This window comes from Symphodus melops (genome assembly GCF_947650265.1).
Source record: "Symphodus melops genome assembly, chromosome: 15".
Taxonomy (NCBI): domain Eukaryota; kingdom Metazoa; phylum Chordata; class Actinopteri; order Labriformes; family Labridae; genus Symphodus; species Symphodus melops.
The window spans coordinates 13615217-13638674 of NC_136705.1; the positions used below are offsets into that span (position 1 = coordinate 13615217).

Sequence of the window (23458 nt, forward strand, 5' to 3'; positions counted from 1 at the left end):
ATCACCTGCACAAATACTGGGTCCTTTCAGAGGCTTTTGTTCAGACTGCTGCCCAAATCTAATAAGAATCCGATCTACCTGACTGACTGTTCACATTACAAATCTGATCTACCAGATCTGATCTACCTGTCCACGTTGACATGGTCTGATCCACATTGATTTCTATGGTAAGAGGTTACACCCAGCAAAAACAACAACAAAAGTGATGTCAGAGAAGTGCGATTATTTTTGATACAAACAATTTTATGAAGCAGTTTGTCCGCGGGCTTGTTTTACTACGTTTGATTCTTGCTGTTTTCTTTCACTGACCAAAGTTGACTTTTGGTATGCTGAATCTACGTCATTGTTATTTTTGTATGTTGTCGCGTTGAGAGTGAAGACCCACTGAAGCGACAAAGGCGTTAAGATTGAGTCAGATCTGTAGGAATCAGATTTGAAACCACCTCCTCAAGTGGTTTGAATCAGATTTGGAAAAATGTGATCTCATGAGGCTTTTTGTGTTCAGACTGGCAAAAAAATCAAACCACATACACTCTGGATGTGCTAAAAATCTGATTTGGAGGTGCAATGTGAACAAGGCCTAAAACACAAGATACACTTAAGCCATGTAAACGGAGATTTTATCTCAGTCTCCATCTTTCACTGATAATGATGTTATTGATTCTACGTCATGGACATCAGCACATTTGAGACTTTTCCATAAGATGAGCTTTCCACTGAATACAATAAAAAAAGCAGCGATGAGCACACAAATAAATCTGTCGGGTTGTTACACAATAGCATTTTAGCCACGCAAGCTATGCGAAGTAGGCCTATTGTTCACCACATCAGCATGTTAGCACTTGTATTTCTTTATCAGGAATACTCACAAAGGACAGCTTGTGAAATCTAAAATACTTATCTCTTCTTCATTTGTATCATAAGCAGAAACATGTTTCTGAAGGTCTTACAACTAAGACAATAATGGACCAGAAGGTAAAGGACTCTCCGGTAGCCCATATTTAGAAATAGTTTGAGAGCTACTGGTCTATGGAATAATAGAACACAATTTCTCAGATATTCAACTTACCGCTTTACTATGAAAAGTTATGATGTTTCTGTTCATTAAACACATATATGCAGATTGGACTTGCTTCTGGTGAAACTGGATGACTCAAACTGAATATATGACAGATAAATGAATTTGGAGATTAAACATTTTTCATTAGACCTTTTTTTTTTTTTTTTTAATTGTATTTTAGTCCCGTCAGCATGAGCACCACTGTTTTACAGCTTCTAACTATTGTCGCTTCACTCCTTTGCTAATTTCAAGTTTATTGTACTTGTAAATGTACTTGACGAATCGTGATTCTGATTGGAGGGAAAGTACACAGTATGGGGGACGGAAATCTAAAACAAAGCAGGAAGTCAGAGAAGCTTATCATGCAACCACCATTATTTAATCAATATAACATGCTGTGATGTGCCAAGATGTCCGCCATTAAAAGGCCTCTTAGAAATAACCAACTCAAGAAAACACATGGCTGATATCCTTCTTTTTAATGTGTTAACCTGTCATCTCATAAATCTGTTACACTTCTGAACCAAAATATAGGCAATTATACAGTATGTAAAACAAACCCATTTTTATTTTACAATATATACAGTTCATAACGTGTGCATTGCATTATGAAAACAAAAGACAAAAAAAAGTGATGCAATAGCGACAGAACAGAGGAGACTTTTTCGTGTAATTGTTATGAACCCGGAAGAAGGCCGGGCGAGAACAGCGTCTGCATATAACTCGTCAATGTCACTTTAATCTGGATGGAGCACAAGATTCAACTGGTTCACCACATGGAGACGAGAACAAGAAATCTCTGAAAACTTTTTCATTGCCAATTTAGTTTTTTTGTGACTTTAAACGCATATGGTGCCTGCATTGCAAAACAATGCCTAGGATTTACACTATGTTTCACTCGTGGTTTGATTTGAAGCAGTTAAAAAAATAAACAGACTCTTTAATATTTCTGTAAAACCCACAAAGAAAGGCCATGATGGCACAGATTTAAATGGAGTATTTTATGGAAGCATTATCACAGAGGGGCATGCTATCCTGCAGAACACTTTTTTGTTGTTGTTGCTGCAAAACAGAAAATTACACCAAAACAAAAAGGGGAAAAAAATCAAGACAGATTACAAGCCGATTGTTAATTCAGTAACCAAACCCCTACAATTTGAAGTAACACAGGAGCTAACCTTAACATTGTGCACTGTTTACGGCTGTCTTTTAAATGAAACAGTTTTTTTTTTTTTTTTTCAGACTTACTATCAGGTAAACTACCTAAACTTGGCTGTCACTTTTCAACAACATCATTTGGCATCTTAAAGACCTGCCGGTAATTAAATGTCATGTCAAGATGCTGAAAGGTTAAGAAAGGAGGAAATATTTTTCACCACGAAGTATGATCTGATAACATGTTTGGTAAGGCATGATATTACAACTAGTAGAACGGCAATACATGATCAAATTCAATAAATTAAGATTTTATTTGACACATGATTAATAGACGTAATGGCCGATGATGTCAATTTGTAGTATACTTGCAAAACTATTGTTCAGACACTGGGAGAACAAATTCTTGGAAAAATGTTTTTGGTCGCAGTCCTGAATCTATGACACCATGTTGGCTGAGTAGCAGATCAATGAGCAGGGTTTGGCTAAATCACACGTCTGTGGTAGTAAATTCAATTTAAGGCAGTTGAAAATAATGCTAAAAAATACATTGTTTGCTTTTTGCTTTTCTACAATTTTACATTTCGATGCTTTTAAAAGTGTTTTAAGGTCTATGGTTACTTGTGTTTGAGTTTGATATTCTCTGCATGGCAGTTGTAAGTAGTTTACCTCCGTGCATGACACATTTCATGACCTGGAAGTCGACTTTACCTAGGTGCTACCAGAAGACTTTAACCTATTTGACATCTAGCTCTGCTATGGCTGATATATGGCGTAACACAAGTCCTACAAAAGGAACAATAATAAAAGAACTTTTCACTCCTAGCTTACTACAGGGCAACTAAGTTTATCATCTTTAACTCTCGCATGTTTCGTATGTACTGTATGTTGTTTGTTTTCCAGATGCAAAGTGACATTCAATGGGCATTTTCAATATAAACGTGTACACAGAGGAAGATAAATAATGGACATCCTCACTGTGGATTCGACCTCTTTACACTTCTACACAGTATGCTTATTCAGCTACTCACACTAAAGTATCAGGAGCTGAATCTGGAGCAGGAGGAGGACTAATCAGAAATAAAACCCATGAAAACATGATGGAAATGTGTGTGTGTGGGGGCATTGCTTTTTTTTCCCCCTGTCAATGTTTAGAGAGAGGGCATGCTTCCTTGTTGAGTGTGAGGAAAATAAATCAGACGAATGACGGTTTGATGGGAAGTCAGCAGGAATATAACGATGTGACATTCTGCACCTCTAATAGTCCCACAAAAATGTGAACTATTCCTACAACATTTGCCATCTCCTCCATGGTTTGACTTTAAACTTTGAATCAATTCCAAATCACTTTTCCTATCAGTTCGTTTCATGATCTTTAGCTGCAGTTGTTGATGTGATGAAATGAATGCGTCACGTGAAACCTCTCCAGCAGTCTTGTGTGTTTCTATCAATCTCCTCGCTCTGTTCTAAGCTGGATAATTAAAAAAAAAAAAAAAAAAGAGGGTTTGACATCTTAGGAAGAATGAACCCAAAAGCTTCAGCCCTGTAAGTAATGGTGTCTCTACACTAGTATATTCGTCCTTTAAAGCCCCCCTCCCCTCCCCCTCGTGTTACAGCTTGTAAAGACTGGTAGTGTACTGCCACATGTAGACTCTCCTACACACCACAGAGTGCATATTATCTACATGCGTGAAGTCATCTTTCATACAGATGTCGGCCTTTAAACAAGTCACAGCAAATAAGGTTGACGTTAAAAATCTGTCGAAAATGAATTCAAATATTTTGGACTCGCACAGATATTTCATTCCCAACACGTCTTGGCTAGCTTGTGTTCTACTAGTGTAGCTCTATGTTTTAATGACGTGCCGTTTCTGAAACAGCAGAAGTACGTGCACAGTTTTCTATTCAGTTTGAAGCTAACACAGGCTCATCAACAAGCTGTTCTATTGGCATTAAACAACTGTGGCATATGAACGAGTCTGCAGATGTTCAGAGCAACAAAACAGATGTTTTTTTTTTTTTTTTTGTAACAGCATAGTATCACTGTGCACACAGAAGAACCCAGCATGTTGTTTCAGCTTCTTATTCTTGGGAATCACTAATCACGAAGATATAAGCACTAAAGTTAAGTAAGAATGGGAGTTCAGTATTTAGTTCTTAATGCACTCTTTACAGTGTGACCTGTATTATCGGCTCTGTTTGTAATTGTTTGCTAGACTGAATGGTTAATTAGCACCGACTTCATCATTTTTGGATGACAAAATACGAGGAGTTTTTCTGCCATCTACCTTAGATTAAGCCATTTTAACAATTTGATGTAGCTACTTTAACAGAACAGGTCATGAAACTTAAATATGATGCAGGATCCAGACGTGGAATTCATTAAGAGGTTAAATTTAATGGAAGAAATCGTGGCTGAAAACTAAAATCATGTTTGGGATAAATATAAAATAAAATCTTTCTGTTTAAATCGGGATTTTTACTTGTTGGACATCAGGCAGAAATTAAACTGTTACTTGTTTAAGACCTGGATCTGTACATGATGCACTTAGTATGTGCATAATTCTATGTCTACACACACACACACACACACACACACACACATACATACACACTGTGCAGACACACACATGGTCATATATTATAATGACGTCACATTTGTTTGTCAAATACCATTTTCTCTGTGCAAAAGTTTGTTGTTGTTCGATAAAGAAAAGTATTAAAAGGTGGGGAAAAAACCACTGTTCTGATTAAAACAGAATTTAAAATTTAAAAAAAGACAATGCCAAAAAAAGTGAGGAAAACAACAAACAAACAAAAAACCTTAACACGACTTCTAAAGTCTGCAGCCCTGAGGACGTGCAGATGTGCAGGGGGTTTGAGGGTGAGACATGCTTCCAAGAAAACGATCAATCGCTGCTGCTCGCTGTGTCTGCTCAGGTCAATCCTGAGCTCCAGATTGTTATTAGAGTGGTATCACGCTACCTAAGCTGTCCACCTGAGGAGACTGCAGGGGGGGGGGCTTGCTTCCTGACCCTTGTCACACGTTCACAGAGGTGAATTTACGGCCCCGTAACTCTGTCATGTCTCCACAGTTGTACAGAGCGACTACACACACGCATATCTACATGACCAGTCTTTTAGTGTTTGGCTCTGTCAAAAGAAAAATACTACATTTATATTTACAACAATTAAATAGAGGTCAATTAAGCACTTGTGTGGTGTGGTGACGGATATTGGAATTCATTGCTAGCAGAGGTGGCGAAGCTTTTTAGTCTTTTTTTTTTTCTTTTCTTTATCCTTTAAAAAAAAAATTAAAATAAAATAAAACAGGTGAGCCATCCTGTTCGCTAAAGTTACATCATGCCACAATAAATAAAAGTGTAGTTTAAAAATAAAAAATGTGAGAGGAGAGAAGTAGTAGAAGAAGAAGAAGAGGAAGAAGAAGAGGGAGACACAAATAAATGATGAAGGACAGATTTTCCTGTGCAGGGTGGCTCTTCTGTAAAGCTTTAGCACAATTAGCAGTAGCAGTAGTAGTTGGAGTATGTGTACAAGTAGTAGTAGTAGAAGAAGTAGTGTTGAAGTCAGACTTCTGTGCTGGAAGCAGTTTTTTTTCCCAGGGTGCATTGTGCAGGGAAGGGTATCAGGAAGGATTCTGGGTAGGCGCCAGCAGTTTTAAACCTCACTGAGTCAGATAAGTGTCGACAACCCGCTGCTCAACTACAACTCGCTTAGCTAGTACACATGTAACACTGTGGTTTATTTTAATGTCTGCAACTGGGAATCCACATCGGCGCCACACCAACAGCTCCCTCGTCTCCCAGTTACATGGCCGGCAGGAGTTTTTTTTTGGGGGGGGGGCGGGGTTTGGGTAAGCGGTAAGATTGGGCTGACTGTATTTCCGAGTTGCTCAACGCCCCCCCCCCCCCCCCCCCCCCCTGTTTGCTTAAGTGGTAGGCTGCTTAGAGAGTGTGTTTTTGTGTTTGTGAGTCTCAGTAGCTGTTTTCATGACCTGCCAGGATGTAAAGGTTGCTGTGGGCTGTAGGGTTGTCCGTAGGCCGGCTCTCCAGCACCACCACCCTGCAACACAAAGGAGTCGAAAACACAAAAATGACACAACGTCAGGTTTGGTTTGGAAAGCGATGGTAACAAAAAGAAAAGAAAAAACCCAACAACAACTGTCTTTTAAACCCCAGCGCTGGCTTCAGCATGTTGTTAGTTTGTTCTGATGACATTAAATACCACATGGAGGAATAAGAAATGTAAAGACACAGACTTTTAAATATATAAAAACAACAACAACAACAACAAAGAACAGCCAGCAACCCTCAGGATACAGTGGGATCCTGTGAAAGCCCTGTTATTTGAAATAAGGCAGCAGAGGAGGAAAACTTGCTTGGACATAAATCACTTCACCAAGTTCTCTTGTTTGCTCTGAGGAAGGTGAGAAAGCTGTTAATACTGTTTTAAAGAGGGACCCATAGACTCAGACATTCAACCATTATAATTCTGAGGGACAGATCGGTTCAGTAATGACCCAATAAACACCAAAAGGAGGTAAAAAACAAAACAAAACACATGTTTTAATACAGTGTTTCATGAAACAGATTTGACTGCATTTGACTTATATGGAGAGATCGAATGCAGGCAAGGATCAGTTTGGTGTCTATGCAGTCATGACTCAACAGGTTTAATCCCCCCTAAACTTTGCCAAGAGTCCTATGACACTCTGTCTCCCCCTTTCTCAGACACTCTTAGGACATCTGGCTTCAAGCAGATCTAGAGCGTCCCGACAGACAGAGGCAGCGTTTTTCAAAGAGCAGTGAGTGTACCTGGGCAGAGTGAGGCCTCTTTCCTCCGCCCCCGGATCTATACCGTCAGCACGTCTTCAGTGATAAGACATCAGAGAGGATGTTAACAGAGACCTATGTGCATGTGTATTTGGGAAAAAAAAAAAAAAAAAAAAAAAAAAGAAGTGAGGAGTTGAGTGGACGTGCGCTTTCTCACCTGTCTGATCCCAGTAGTCTGAAGATGCGTGTGCTGTCGGAGATCTCTTGGGTGATCTGATGCACAAAAAGGAAAGTAGAAAAAGAGTTGTGGTGATGTAGTTACTAAGTGTGCTAGTGTGTTGTGCTAGTTGTATCTGGTTTTTTTTTTTTTTTTACAAGACATGGGATTTAAAAGACCTCAACAACAAACAAAGCCGATAAAGGGGGCACTGTGAGGTTAGCTCAGAGATGTTTTCATCCACATCTAAAAAAATGTAGCAGTTACAACTGAGCGAATTCCTGCCATGATGGCACAAAACCTCATGACACCCTCTGCAGGTGGACCTCTTCTTGAATGAGCACAAACAAACAGAAAGGTCAGACTCACCTCGTTGGTTTTGAAACTCCGTCCCTGCATGCCATGCCTCCAGAAGGCTAGTACACTATCCTGAAGACAAACTGCAAACAAACAGGTAGAAACTAGAGATTCCAAAAGAGCATTTGATGCAGAAATCACATCCAGGAAATGCCTTCAATGATGAGAGATATGACTTATTTCAGATGTGTACCCAAGTTGTCCTGTCTCAGTTTTCATATTATTTGATATATTCATGCAGTTTGACATTTTTTTTCACCTGTTGATTCGATCTGGAAGTTGAAGGTAAGCTCAGCTGACAACTTCCTGCTGGATTTTAACCTGCCCTGGAGATTCACTATCTTTATACACCCTGGGAAGAGAGAGAGAGAGAGAGAGAGCGAGAGGATTAAAACCTCAATATGACATGGTGGAGCTGAAGCTGCACATTGCAGAAACACAGACATCACTCACTGTCGAGGCAGACTAGAATAGTGTCCCTCTCTAGCTGGGTGACGTGGATCACACACGTCTGCGGCGTGTCTGCAGAGAGGAAGAGGAGAGCAGCGAGTTTTATTCATGTGCACGACGACGTCAGAACAGGTGAAGTGTTGCTTGTTTAACAGAACACACACACACATACACACACACGCTGTTGTCACCTGCTTCTGTGAACCACGAGGAGGTAGAGTTGGGGTTGACGGTGCCAAACTTAACCACCTGGTTGAGCTCTGTGCCTTTACTGACCGCCACACAGATCAGAGGATACGTCTGCTCCGGCACCACCAACATCTCAAAGACCTCCAGTGGACACGGCAACGGGAAGTCAATGTTCTGTTGAGGGGAGGAAAAGAGAATGAAAAAAAAGTACTCTCTGCTCGAGAAATAGACACAGGAAGTGTTTTTTTTTTTTTTTTTTTAACAGAAAAAAAGTATATGCATAGCAGAGAACTTAAAATACAGCCTATACATGCAGTAGCCAGTACTGGAGTTTAAAGTAGGTAGTTATACTGACACATTGACTAAATATCTTACTTAAAGACATTTTCAAATAGTTTGAGAGCATTAGAACAAACTTAGAAAACGGGCCTGTTCACTATTTTTTTAAACTCTCCCTTACCTTTAAACTTTTAAGACAAGGAAACACACAGAAGATGCTTTCAAGCATAAACACAGACCTTGATGAGCATAAACTTCTGCATGGACTCCACCCACTCCAACAGCATGACACTGGACTGAAAGGCTCCACACAGGTACTTATGGCCTGTGTACGGGTTACGGACTGAAAGAAAACGACACCAGAGATCAGCTTTTGTTTTTGGTCAGATTGTGTGCGCGTGTGTGTGTGTGTGTGTGTGTGTGTGTGTGTGTGTGTGTGTGTGTGTGTGTGTGTGTGTTTGTGTTTGTGTGTGTTTGTGTTTGTTGAGAAGAGTAGGTGTTCACTTTAAAAAAGGACAGTTAACAAAAGTCAGTGTTGAGCTGACACTTACCCACACAGCACTTTTGGCACCCTTTGGTGTCTGGAATTTTATTGGACACAGCAAACTTTCTATAAACAAAAAAAAAACAAAGAAAGCAATCAATCAATCAAAAAAAATAATAATATATAGATTTTTGTGATAAAGTAAACGTATTCAAACAAAAAATGAATGTTCTGATGTCGTTCAGAGTTATTTCCATTTTTTTTTTTTACAAGAGAGAAAAGTCAGAATTCCAAATGCGATGATACGGAGGCATACTGTAACTATTAGTACGATGGATAAGTGTGACCTCCCATCTGAGAGGGTTACCTGGGAATCATCTTATCAGGCAGCTTGTGTGTGGGAATGGCTACTGGTAACTTCTGTAACTGTCTGGCCTGTTCAAACATACCACTCAGACTATGAGAGTACAGCTGAGAGGCTTTTCCTGGAACACAAGAAGAGGAGAATTGTTAAAAAAAAAACCAAACAAACAAACAGATGAGAACAAAAGTGGAGAGTGAGTATCTGAAGTGTAATCAATTCATAACAATGACTTTTCCATCGCACAGATGTGTTCAAACTCACCAGATATGGAGAGAAGACAGTTGTTCATGACATATAGCCAGGTACACCGCCGAGGGAAGAGCTGCAGACACGAACGAGATGAAGAGGAAAGAGAGATGTAGCAAATGAGCGACATAACACAAGGCTCAGATTTAAAGGCTCAATAATAATAATAATACTTTGTTTAACTCTGTGCTCTACTTAAAAATAAAAAAAAGAAAGAAAAAGAAACGCATCGTCTAATATACTACTACCATCATGTACATCATATAAAATCATGACTGTCTTGAAATCCATGATCTCCAGTCTGACCTGTTCCATCGAGGTCTCGTGCAGTTCATTGAGGTTTAATGTGTAGATTCCCTCTTCAGCTCCGAATATCAAATACTGGTCTGAAACGCAGACAGGAAAACAACATGAACACATTAGACGTCTCGGCTCGATCGACACTGAGGACACGTTCGGTTCACATCATGAGGTTGATGCTCAACACAGTGTCCGTCTGCTGCGCGGGTACCTCTGGTGTCGGGATTGATCCAGGATGTTGCACAGTGGATCTTCAAAGGACAACCGTTGAACACCTTGGAGAAACACGCACCCATCTGCAAACAACACAACGCACTCATGAGCCGCACAATGACGTGCAAGTAATGTGACGGCCGGACTGTTTTTGTTTTGTGAATCAGAGCAGAAGGAGTTGGTTACTTACATGAACTTTTGGTGTTGGTGGGAGACCATTACTGATCGGCTTCTAGGACAGATGGATAAACACACACGCATACACACACATACTGTCAGCTGGCACTCTATTATGGATGAACTCACTGTAACTTGTAACAGTGGACTGTGCAATAATGTGGCCTGGAGTCTTTAAATCATGTGTCAGGGCCAGTTACAAGGTCAAGCCCCGCCTCCTACTTTAACATGGATGATCTCTGCATGCCTCTGTTCTCCTCTTTACAGTGTTTAGGCACCCTGCGTCTACATTTCCCAAAACAGAAGTGAAAGATGTGCAGAGCAAACTTTTGGTGGTGCCTGAATCCCAACTGTGGGTAGTTTCTGATCTACTGAGGTCCTTCAGGAGAGATTTAGTTTAACAAGTGTGAACAACATCTCAGATTTGTAAAGGGAAGGTGATGGAAAAAGGCCCAATACTGAACCTGCACTCCTTCTAAAGGCCTGCATAGGGCACCTCAATGATTTACAAAATTATTGAATTGTGAACTACTTTTTTTTTTTTTTTTCCAATAATTCTACCCCTCACTTTAGTTTCAATTCTTCTTCACATAATAATCCCAGTGAAGAATGAAACCAATAAGAAAGCAGGGTACACTTGAGAGTGGGACTTCCTTCGTTGCTACCATGGCATACTGTGAATCTGAAGTTTGCCATGACGGTAGAGGAAAGTCTGCTTACCGGAACGACGTCCTTCTTGTCTTTCCGTATGGGGACACTAGGGGGCATAGTGGACTGCCTTTCTGCTGGACTGTCCCTCTCTCCAGCATGTGGAGAACTCAGGCCATTACCTACAATGACAAGACGATGACTTAATGTGTGAAAGAAACAGAATTGGACACCTGTGATGGACATAAAGAGAGAGAGACACTGCACTGTGTTTGATTAATGAGAAGACTCAGCTGCAGAACAAACTGCAACCACAGTCCACTCAAAGTGACTCTTCTTCATACAAACACTTTGTTTGGGTGAGTACTGTCCAATCAGCAGCGTTGAAGGCACACAGTGAAATGTACTTGAACAGTAACAGACAGACTACTGGGAGCAGAGAGGGAGGGAAGAAGGGAGCAGGCTAGCAGGAAGAGCACAGAGGATCAAATATAGTCATGAGCGAAGAGAAGGTGTTAATGCACCACAGACGACCTGCCTGCCAGATAGTGAGCCGTATAGTGACTTTAAGGTTCGTCCACTTTAACACACTAACATGTAATCAATGAGTCCGACCAGAGTTTCTTACACAATGACGAAACCTGAGCAGTCCACCGAGGTTCATTAATTGGCCCAAGTATATGCTTGCAACCCCCCCCCCCCCCAAAAAAAAAAAAAAAACACAAGGCAACTCCACCGCCCAGGTTAACATCATTCTGTGAGAAACACTGCCAACTTTCCTACTTTGTTAGAGTCAATAGATACAACTTTTAAATAATGACTTTCTTTGGCAGCTAGCCCCTGTGGAGCCGTTCAGCACACAGCCCGTTTATACCAAAGCTTTCCTGTTGAGGACTTCCAGCAAACTCTCTTCACTTTTCAGACTCTCAAGTTGATTTTTATTTTTTTAAAATTTTTGCAACTACAATTAACAACAACCTCAGAGGTTTTTAATAATCTTTCTGATTGTACTAAAAAGAAGTTAACAGCCCCAGAGAAAAAGCCTCAGTCATTCTTGTTAGCAAACAGGTTAACCAAAGGACACCTTTAAAAAAGACAAATTATAAGAGCGAAACTTTACTTTACACTTTAAATGCTCTAATATTATATCCCAAGTCTTCGCTCTCCCCTGTATTAGTCTGATTAGACAGGACCATGTTTTCTCCTCTTCCTTCTTCCTCCTAGGAAGCGAAGGGAAGTGATGGCAGACAACTAGCTCTTGATTGATTGTTTAATCCAACCAATCACACTTCACAAAAAGATGACAGACACTTATATTGATCAGGAGCTGATGGACAGAGGGAGCTACAAACAAAACAAGAAGCGCTGTTATTATGGAACAAAGAAAATCAGACTACAAGGACCGACTAATGGGAGACAACCAATCGGAGGGGACGACAGGGTCTGTGGACACTACCAATCTATCAAGTTTGCTGCTCTTACTCTCTTCCTTTTCCTCCTCTTTTTCCTGCTCCTCTTTCACCACCTTCAGCACCTCCCATGCCTCCTCCAGCTCCTCCTCTGTGTGAGGCGTGTGGAGCCACTCCCAGAAATGTCTAAAGCTCCCATCATCCTCTGGGGCAGAGTTTTCCACGTCCGTGCACTTGGGGCTCTCGTTACCTAGGCTACTGCGGCGGTGGGGTGGCAGCTTCGGGGGCGGGGGTCGCGGGGGGACATTGGAGGCTGCCTTTGCCGGGCTCGCCGTCTCCTGGACTGGGCAGCGTTTGATGGTACCTCCCCCTCCGCCGTCATCCTCACTGTGGGATTGGCTCTCGTCATGCTTTTGTTGCTGTTGGGACGAGGTGGACGTGATGGACTTGGGCTGAAAGTCAATACAGAAAAAAATGACTGAACTGAAATGTGAACTGAAAAATCTTGAACTGCGCCTGAAAGGTTGTTTATACCTTGGGAGGAAGTGGAGGCGGGACCTTTGGCCTCATGATGGTGCTGGATTTACTGAAAAATGAAGAAGACGAAAGATTAGAGAATTTGCATCTTAAAAGCCTCAAGAGTGACACTAAAAACATTAAACGCACCCACCAACATGTGACAACTGAGGCTGTGGTTTAACTTTCCGTTTCAGAATAAGTTTCTGATCATAAAAGGCATATTCTTCTACATCACATATTTTAATATCTATATTTCTTTGTAAAATACGTTTTTTACGAAACAGTTTAAATCAAGTCTGCACATTTCTAAAAATGTAAACAACTGATCTTAAACTTTCGAAGTGGAAACATGACCTGTGCATTCAAGACTGGATGTGCTTTGTTTTGGGCTGATCAGATAATACAAGAAATTCTGAAATGAAGAGTTAAACCAAAGCCTGATATTATTTAACACTGAGACAAACACACACGCACACTCACAATGGAAATGCTCACAAGGGGAGATGTTTAAGACAAACTCCAAACAGAGAGTGAGTAAAGTCTCTGAGAGTTGTCGTGGTGATGAGACGAAGAACCAATCACAGCACACACATACAAACTAACAGAGGCTGATAGTTTAGGTCAATGAAAAAGGTACAAGAACACTAACAAAGATGAGTCCTTTGTGTTGAATGGCAGTCAACCGGTTAATAGCCTGAATGGAATCCGTTTGAACTGAACAGTGCGTGTGACGGTAGAATAACAACGACGTTGGATGACGTAGCGTGGTGGATGGAAAATAATGAAGTCAGTTCAGGATCACTTGACACGTGTTAAGATATCCGCAACCCCCCTCCCTCCCAAAAAAACAAAAAAAATCTGCAAAAAAAAAAAAACAAAGCAAAAAAACCCATCACAACCCCATTAACCCTATGCCGATAACTTGAAGATCACTACTTTATACGGAGCTGATTCAAATAAAGGATAAAAGTAAAAAAGTTTTTTGTGACATCTCGAGCTACAGAATTATTTATATTTTTAAGAACATGCTAGCTACAACACAGTTAGCTTGAATAACCTAATCTGAATTGTAAATGATCTTTTTTTTAATGCCACCTATTTAACATTTTTATACAGCAGAACAAAAAAAAAAATATATATATAAATATAATTTTTTTCTTTTTTCTTTCTGGGATGTGTCTGTGCAAAGTAATTCCGCCATTCTGACTACAGTGAAGAAGACAAGTCTGGCAAGAGAAGGCTCTGGTCTGCTAAAAACATTTGGCTTTGACACGATGAGGGATGTGGCTGGATGCCAAATATACAGTATAATAGAAGCAGGAGAAGCCAGAAGGCAGCGTGTGTGCTCACACACACACACACACACACACCCCCTGACACAGCAAGGAAGCACACAGATGGCGACACAAGTGGAGAACAAAACAAGACAACAGCAAATGAGATGTCAAGGTCATGAGGCTCATTTATCCGAGCACGTTACCTACAGACAGATCTTAGAATTCATCAGTTATGAAGTTATGAGATAGTAATTGAGGGTGATCAAATGATGGTATGTATTCAGATTGAATGTACCAAAAAGACGTTGTTTAATTCAGCGGTGTTTAGCCCTATCCTTGGCTAATGCTATCCTGTGTCCCTGGGTATTCAAAAAGGGAAAGTGTAAAAATGCCTGGAGAGAAATCACTAACAGCCTACGACGGGTCAGTTTAAGGGTTAGGGTTACTGTTAGTCGCTATTAGACTTCACACGAGACAGTATTAATGGCATATAGAAAACACACACAAACACAGGTGGCGTATGTGGCGTGATGGTGGGGTGTGCTGCAAAGAGATGCGTGGATGAAACTTTGGCTGAAACAGGAAGCCTTCCCCCCTTGTCTTCCTCACCCCTTCCTCTTTGATACGTGGGAGGATCGGGTGATGAACCAACCAAAAAAAGACAAAGAGGGAGAGGCTTCCAGCTCTGAGCATGGGAGAGAACTTACTGAGTGTGAGTTTCATCATCATCTGCACCATCATCATCCTCATCCTCATCATCCCCTAAGTGTGCCACATGGCCCCTGGGAGAGGAGGTGAAGATAAGAGGAGGAGGAGGGGGGGGGGGGTAAACAGGGTTGAGGTAGGGAGAGCATAAGAGGGGGGAGGTTAAGGGAGAGAGGGAGCAAGCAAAGGTGAGAACAGGAGGAAGAGGAGAGAGGGAGGAGGGGAGAGGGGAGGGAGAGCTGAGTGAAGCTCAATCCACAAACTACCTCTAACCATTGAACCGGATCTGAAAGGACTGAACAGATCCAAACCAAAAAGCCACCGCTTCGAATTTCAGACAGTTCAAATGTGTACAGTCCTTGCAGATCTTCACACCCCACAATCTCTAATCAGTCAGCTCGTAGCTACTCACTCACAATGAATACCTTCTACATCCTCAAGTAAATATCAACATCATTATTTTAAACAGGCTTTTATACTCCATTTAAAAACTTCATATGTTTACAAAAGACTTCTTCCTGTTTTCTAATCGACAACAGCAACTCATTTTTCGATGATAATCTACATCCTGATGTACATTTCCACAGCATTTGTTCGATAATCACAATTCTATAATGTTAATATGGTTTTTAAATCACTAATTGATTTTTTTTTTTTTGTTTCTCTTTGGGTTTTTTTATGTTAAGCTCTGGCTATAGAAACAGTTCGCAGATATTTCATCTCAGAAAGAAAAGTGATTTAACGTCCTTTCAGCCACAAGAAGGGTTTTATTATAAACATCTGTGCAGGATGCTACTTAAGTAGCTAATATTTAGCACCTGCTGTTAGTTAAGAAATATATGGCTTTTTATCATGGATATTCATCACCCTTCCTTCATTTTTTTTTTCTTAATTAAAATGTGTTGTGTTAAAAAAGGGACATTAAAAAAGGCCTCGGCCAAACCTGGGCCTGAAAGCCTCTGTAAACATATTTCTATTTATTCGTTTTTTGAAACTACATAAGATTAATGACTAAATCCGCCAAATACTTCAGGTATTGTTTCACACCTTGTAACTGCATAGTGACTAAAATATAAACGTGAACTAGTTTGAACATTGTCTGTTAATCCTGACTGATACTAGTAAAAGCTCTACAACCACTTCACTGTTACATTGTAATACTACTACTAAATCTGTTCACCTAAAGATACTTAAAGCGGGGGAGAACAGGACAGTTTTAATTTTAACGCCAAATGGCTGGCTTATAAATATTTGGGAATCAAATGGGGGCAAATCAAGCATCAAGTTTTTAAAAGGGGAACGTTAAGAAAACCTAAGGACTGTGTATGAATGTGAGAATTCTATCTTTAAATGGATACTCAAATGACTCATTGAAACATTTGCTGTATCAGAAAATAGCAAAGCACAAGGAAGTCATCGTCATTGTTTTTAGGGGAAGTAAGAAGAAAACCTCCAGAGACTTGCCGGTAAATTTGCTTCAGACACCAACTGCAGCTTTGGCTAATGATCTGTGTACACGTGCATAAGTGTGTGCGCATGTGCGTGTGCGTTAGCCATGCTCTGCAGGAAGTTCCTTTGAAGCACAGCCTTCCCCTGATGACATCAAAAGCGTGAAGCAAGCCGCAGAGAGAAATTAAAACCCACAAGAATCCCAAAGTGTGGAGAGGCCACAGCCTGAAGTCATTAAAGCAGCGTTAGTTACTTGTGATTGGCCCAGGTTAGTCCTGCCATTAATTATGATTGGCTGATGGGACGGCGTGGTTAGAACACCAGCAAATCAAGAGGCCCTGCAATAATCAGGACGTGAGAGCGGTCTGACCTACCTTTGCTGCAGCTCCTCCTCCACAGATTTGAGAAGACTCCTGTTTGACGGACAAGAAGAGAAATTAATTCATGAAGAGAGGAAACATACTTATTGTGTTTTCTCAATTCATTCACAATGACTGCAAATGCATGTCTTGAGAAATCTCTTTTAGTACTCGACAGTTTGAGAAAAAATCTGCAGCACTGATCAGAACCTCAGCTTTCTGCTTACAAAGGACACTGGAAATCAAACAGGGCACACAAACACACAGCTTATAGAACATCCTCCAGCTGATGTTATGAATAAAACATCAAAACTGCCCTTATCTCAAGCAGTAGATGACAGAATGCGACATTTTCTTCTTTTTTTTTTTGCTTGTGAGATATTAAAGAGAAAGTCACAACGGCCCCTGATACCCTCCTGATCGAGGTTTTCACACATCCACCTCACAGAGGGAAACTATCATTATTATGGTTATATCCTGCTGGGTTCTCGCATCAGCTCACCCGGACTTTCTGCGAGAAAAATACAAAGGGGGCTGGCAGGAGGATCTCTATATAAAGTTAAGTAAAGAGTAAAAGATGCTGATGAAAGATGAAGATGAAAACGTCTGGATTTTCTTTTGGTAGTTTTCTGCAAATGTGAAAACACTACAAGAGAGTGACTGAAGCTTTGAAACTTGAACACGAGACCTACTTGTTTCCTCCCAGAAGACTTGGTGAGTCGCGGCCATACTCCAACTGCAACTCCTACAAGACAAACAGTAACATAACAGCTGTGTCACGATATAAACTGAAGATGGGTTCATTTACAATGTGTCATGTATTTGATCTCTCCAAAGGGAAACAAGGCGGAAGATCCAAGCCAAGTGCCACAATATATCATACTTAAATAGTGACTAAAACTGAAAGCATGCTCAGGTGATAAAGGACTAGAGGTGCTGTGGCTGTTAAAAAGAGTCCCAATTAAACACCTTAACAATACCAGACACAGAGATAAAAACGAGTCGATGTTTACGGCTAAGATCTTGTGCATTAACTCTGACTGAGTTCACATTGTGGCCTAAAATAAGATAATTATGAAGTGTTTACAAGATCATTTCCCTCTAGTCCTCATAACGTTAATCACAAAGAAACCCTGATATGTGCAGGTTGGCTGATACAAAATGATATCTATAAAATTGAAGTTTAAAACCAGGGAAATTAAATAAATTAGCCAGAACAATTGGCACAAGATATATTTATCCACAACAATTTGATTTATCATCTTGAGAAGACGCAGGTTTTAAACCAGTTTGACCTTTTTGTCTTGTTACATAGCATAAAATGAAGCAAGTCTACCTAAGACGTGCCATGACCAAGTTATGGTCTCTGTGTTCACATGAACTGACTTGAGACAAGTTCAACCTTTGGGTTATGTTTTAGAATCAAAAGAGAGTAAATATGTATTTATTATTTCTACAAGGACAAAAAGACAAGACTGAGGGACAGCAAGAAAATGTAAACTTTCAAATCTAGCAAGCAGAGTTTAATCAGTGATAGCTTTTTAGCTAACTAGCCAATAAAGCTAGCCTAAAATCTATCAGGTACGTACTTCACCGTGGATGACCTGCTTGTTATAGTTGTTAACTGGGATTTTTTTTTATTCAAACTGCTAACTCTGATTGAATTCAAAGACTACAGATGTGAGCCTTTAGCAAAACTTGCTAGCAATGGCTGCTACAGTAGGAGTAGCAGCTTAGCGCAGTAGTAGTAGCAGCAGCAGCTCTAGACAGTATTAGCTCTTTAATTACAGCTAATGTGACTGCTAGGTGTGCAGAAATGTATCACTCCTTAAAACTTGAGCCTGCTTTTTAAACCACGTAGAGCAGTTTAAGATGCAGATTCACAGTAAGCAGCCCTGGTTGAGTAAAGCATATTTGTTTGACTGGAGTAAATTAAAAAAAAGCCACAATGTGAACACAGCATCATGAAACAATAGTTTCTTTGCTTTTTAAAAAAAAAAGAAAAGAAAAAAAAGGACATAATACAACGAGCATGCAAAGTGAAGCACACATACTGCAGACATCAGAGATCAGATACACACAAACATTGTATTACACGCACACACACAAACACACACACACACAAAAAAGGCCTCATTGGTCTGTTTAACCGGACATAAAAGGTTAAGGGACATAAAAAAAGTATTGTATAGACACATTGTGTGTTGTATTTTTGAGTTAATGGTAAGATATATATCAAATCAATCGGGTAAAAAAAAAAAAAGCGTGAACTGAACTTGTTTTTTTTGTAAATTTGAACTTTAGGAGCTGCACTGTCATGAATCAAACCCAAGTGTCTTTGTGCAAGGCACTGCAACACTAACAGCCTTAAGACGGTGCAATATCCGTCTGTGACCCTGAAATCTATCTTTGTCTATTTTACATTTATCACACAGTCAAACATGATTCCTAAACATATTCAAATAATTCAATGATAATGAATTTGTTTGTGTGTGTTCTATGTGCATCTGAAAACAACAAATAGAACAGCAACATCACTAAGGACCCTTATCACCATGACAACTACAACACCAGTTAGTGAGGCAAAAGCCAAGGCTGAAAAAAAAAAAGAACAAAAAGGATGTACAGAGACAGATGGGTGGACCACAATAGATGGAACAAAACTGTGAAAATGAACAAAAATACATGTTGGACACAGAGCAGCCAAAAACAATCAGCACTCTGGAATATGAAAAAGAAAAATAAAAGATAAAAAAGACGACCAGGGCTTGAGAACCAATTGAGCAAAAGGAAGAAAACGGTCCTTCAGGAGCAGATTAAGAAGTGAAGAGAAACATGGAGAAAGTAAAACAGCGGTATAAAATAAGAAGCCAAAGGTTATAGAAATGTAGACGATTTGAAAATTAAAAAGGCCGGTGGAGGAGGACAGAGGGAGCGGCCAAAAGATAGAAAGGTAGAAAGAGAGAGAGATAGAAAGAGTACTACCATATTAGATCTGGCGGTATAGTAGAGCTCCTCAACACAGTCCAGATAGGGCTCAGATTCACACTGGTCAGCAAGACAGAGCGAGAGAGACCTCAGTTAATACATTAACCTGGACTGATGGAGGGAATGGGGGGCAGGGAGTGGAGACACGGATGATTGATGAAAAATGGATTAAGGCCAAAATGGGATCTGAAGTCCGTGGATCAGCACGACAGAGAAGGAGGGAGATGCTGCAATATTAATTTGAAGAGGAGAGGGGAGGAGTGGGGGTATAGCGTGAGGGAGGGGTGGAGTAAAATTGAGGAGTTGGAAGTTTTCAAATGAGCAAAACTGAGGAGGAGACAACAATTTTATTCAAATCTCAAAGGTTACAAAAAAATGTTAATTTTAGAAGCCTTTTTTCCCTGGGTTATTTTTTTCAGTATTTCTTAAGAATTACAATCGCATGTTACAGCAACTTAATCCAGTTTACACACTGTATCTGTAGGTGTTTTTTCAAGTTGTACAAATTATATGAAACATGCTTAAAGCTAATCGAGTCATTTGCTCATTGCACATTTTGCTATGTTCTTCAGTAAAGCTATATGGACATCTTTCTGACATCTATTTTTGCAACAGCTTTCATGTTTTTAATATTGAACAATTCACATTGGTAACAAGTGCACTGTCATCCTGAGTGTATTGATCATGTAGAGCTCAAAAAAACAAAAACGGCCTTATCAGCAAGAAAGAGACCAAGGAGACTTTCAAGATTTAGACTGAAGGATAAAAGGGGATGAATGAAGAGGTATGACTTGAAGACCTTCACTGTCTCACAACCTTACTCCAGATTAGATGGGTTGACATATGGAGAGAGAGAGAGAAAGAGAGAGAGAGGGGGAGAGAGAAAGTGGAACACTAATACGTTGGACTTCCTAGAAGGTGAGAGGAATACAAAGGTTGTTTGTGGAAAAAGGTGAAAGTGCAAAGGATAGAAAAATAGTTGAAAGAAGTGAGGGAGCGGGGTCTTTATCAAGACGCTGTGGCCATGCATGAAACCTGCACCATCCCATATATGAACACGTTTACACTGAAGTTATCAATTCAGATCATCGGGCAACTCAAACCTCAATAACCATGATGAGGTGATGACAAAGTCAGGCTTATAAACACTCAGGAACAGAGCTAATATTTGCAGTGCTATCCAGTTCACAGTTCTTGTTGTCTCCACTTCCTGCAGCTAATCCAGCTCTGAGTCTCGGTGACAGGCGTGACTTCAAATGTTGACCAGCTTTTAAAGGGTTACTGAGACTTTCCGCATCCAAAGTCTCCTGATCTCGCTGGTGTTCCTGATTTGGAGAGGACCAGAATATGTTCTCGAAGAAACATCCTGGGAGCAACAACGCAAGAGGCCAGAACGCTCTTAGCACACGTCATTCACAGCCAATAAGCAGGGCTCTACTCTGAGCTCCATGTGAACTTCTACGCTCCTCACAACCTGAAGGAGAGCCCAGACACTCTGCAAAAGATGTATACAGCTTGTGTCCAAGCCTACATTCACACAAGAAACCTGGTTAATGTGAAAAATCTGAAGAAGGCCCCAAACAAAAACCAAAAAAAACCACAAAAAAAAAAAAAGAATGCACTGCAGCCTTTTTGAATGTGGCTGGTCTGTGATTTCATTTCACTTCAACAAGTTGACGCTTAAAGATTTCGATCCATGGCTGGCATAGAGTTGAAGATTGGACACCACTAATCTACCCGAGTGTATAAACTAAGCTTTGTGGAGGGATGGGCTTCACATCTGGTTTGATGCAGATTGACAAAAATCATTGATTGTCTGCTGTGCTTCCAGTGTTCAGGAGAGGATCTGTCATGCTGGAGCAGGTGGAGTGGCACCACCAAACACACATTCACATTCACACACGCACTTACACACACACACACACACACACACACGCGCACACACACATAAACACATGCCAAAGCTATTTAACTCACCGGCTCGTGATGGGGTTCCGTCTCCTTTCTCAACGGAGGATCAAACTTCACCTGGCCAACTGAGATAAAGATAAAACAGAGTCAGAGTAAGAGTCAGTGTAAGGGAAGCAAAGAGGGACAAAAAGAAAGGATTGGCAAATTCACTTCATAGAGAGAATTTAAACACTCTATGTTTAAAGTTATTTCATGTGGAGTGTGTCTGTGCCTTTCTTGTGTTTGTACTCACAGTTAATCTCTGACAGTGTCTTTCCCTCCCTGGTGCTCCTGCTGGTAGAACGAATGCGATGAGGAACAGAGACCGGAGACTATCAGGAAAGAAAAAAAAAATAAAGACACAGACATTCAAAGAGCTGTTCAGCAGAAACAAATTCCTTTAAGTCATTACAATAGGTTTTTTTTTCTTTAACAGGATCCCTCTGCTTTTTTCCTTTGGCTGGGATTTGATGACACAGCAAAACAGGCAGCCACACTCTGCAACCAGACAACCAAGACATAGCAACACAGATGGAAAAAAAAACAAGCTTCCGTGGCTACAGGGCCAACTTTCATTAGAGCAGTCTCAGCATCACATAATATTGACTGAGCTGCGCTCCAACCCTCGGTAGGTTCATGCTTCATCCTCTAACATACATTGAGACAGCAGCTGTAATTGTAGTAACTGGTTTCCTTTATAAATAATGGGGAATACGTATTGCTCACGACTACCGCTGATTCATAAATCAAAACCATTAAACTCTATCTGTGAGGAGAAAATGGAAACACAGCAACCTCAAAGCATGCTTACACAGCACTGGAACCCGCAATCCAAGACTATACAAACGTTCCAGACGTTCACTGATATGTCAGCTCATTCAAAATCCATGTCACATGTGTTTTTTTGGAGGAAAAAAAAACTCAATATAATAAAACACGACTGGTCACTTCTGGCAAAGTTAGATGTAGGTTTCCATAACTGGGATATTTGAGCACGCCTGCTCTTTCTAAATGCCTCCTGTGCTTGTAAATGGCCAAATGTAAAAGACAACAGTGGGATCTTTCTTTATCAGGGAACTTGGATTAACAGATGGCAACGTTTAAAAAGGAAAAGGATCTTAAGTCAGATTTTTAACGCATACCCGTCAAGCACAGGACAAAAAAATTTAATCTAACTCTCAGAGCTCGTTCGGTCACCAGAACGTGGTTTAAGTCTTAGTAGTGTTATGATGTCCTAGTTTGGTAGCCATCTTTAAAAAATGTCTTTATCTTATAGCCATAGAATTGAAATGAAAGGAGTCACATTTATGATGAAAAAGGATCTGCTGAGATTTAACCAAGGTGGCATTAATGAGAGTGTGAATAGTGAGTGGGTCACTGTAAAGGTGTCATACAGTATATGTACAGTCAATGCTTATACATGCAGCATTCCAACAACAACCACACCATTATAGCTATACAGCCAGTTCTTCATTTGTAAATGTGTGAGTGTAGGTCGTTGAGCTCCTATAAAGGTAACATCTATTGATTTTTGAATCGCTCGTCACTAGCTGATTAATGCTAACATTGAAGGATTGATTCGTGTTATGGCTCACTGATATGTTCAATTATATCAGCACCCTGAATCCAACCCCCCAACTCATTCCAAAACAACCCCCAGCTTCAAATGTGTTAGCCACGACATCACTTCAGACAACGCAGCCCAAACTGGTACCTTCCTGCGGGCAGCAAACCGGGGTGCACGTCGAGCACCGGGGCTTATGGGTAGAAAATGTCCCCTGTACTTAAACTGAGGAGGAGGTAGTGGGCAGGAAGTGGAGAAAAGAGGACAGAGGAAAAAAGGGAAAGGAAGAAGGAGAAGAGAAAGGCA

The 23458-nt window shown here is 40.4% G+C and overlaps 1 protein-coding gene across 9 annotated transcripts in view; it reads right to left on the bottom strand.

Annotated features, from left to right (window-relative positions):
- Nucleotides 1-1524: 1524 nt before the first annotated feature.
- map4k3a (mitogen-activated protein kinase kinase kinase kinase 3a) overlaps nucleotides 1525-23458 on the bottom strand; it is a gene marked incomplete at its 3' end in the record, with an annotated part of 37432 nt that continues 15498 nt past the window's right edge. Inside the window, exons 13-35 of one of the 9 annotated variants that reach the window (XM_079362365.1) lie at nucleotides 23303-23377; nucleotides 21842-21920; nucleotides 21616-21674; nucleotides 19636-19698; nucleotides 17343-17395; nucleotides 16666-16704; nucleotides 14845-14919; nucleotides 12876-12927; nucleotides 12415-12793; nucleotides 11005-11114; nucleotides 10298-10339; nucleotides 10106-10190; nucleotides 9901-9980; nucleotides 9610-9670; nucleotides 9352-9469; nucleotides 9052-9110; nucleotides 8740-8843; nucleotides 8224-8395; nucleotides 8036-8104; nucleotides 7842-7934; nucleotides 7595-7665; nucleotides 7226-7281; nucleotides 1525-6298 (exon numbers count right to left, since the gene is read on the bottom strand). In XM_079362365.1, the coding sequence (XP_079218491.1) occupies nucleotides 6211-6298; nucleotides 7226-7281; nucleotides 7595-7665; nucleotides 7842-7934; nucleotides 8036-8104; nucleotides 8224-8395; nucleotides 8740-8843; nucleotides 9052-9110; nucleotides 9352-9469; nucleotides 9610-9670; nucleotides 9901-9980; nucleotides 10106-10190; nucleotides 10298-10339; nucleotides 11005-11114; nucleotides 12415-12793; nucleotides 12876-12927; nucleotides 14845-14919; nucleotides 16666-16704; nucleotides 17343-17395; nucleotides 19636-19698; nucleotides 21616-21674; nucleotides 21842-21920; nucleotides 23303-23377 (2082 nt within the window). Of the gene's footprint in view, nucleotides 6299-7221; nucleotides 7282-7594; nucleotides 7666-7841; nucleotides 7935-8035; nucleotides 8105-8223; nucleotides 8396-8739; nucleotides 8844-9051; nucleotides 9111-9351; nucleotides 9470-9609; nucleotides 9671-9900; nucleotides 9981-10105; nucleotides 10191-10297; nucleotides 10340-11004; nucleotides 11115-12414; nucleotides 12794-12875; nucleotides 12928-14844; nucleotides 14920-16665; nucleotides 16705-17342; nucleotides 17396-19635; nucleotides 19699-21615; nucleotides 21675-21841; nucleotides 21921-23302; nucleotides 23378-23458 lie in introns of those variants that run through there. The other 8 variants (XM_079362363.1, XM_079362362.1, XM_079362358.1 and 5 more) reach the window with 8 other exon arrangements.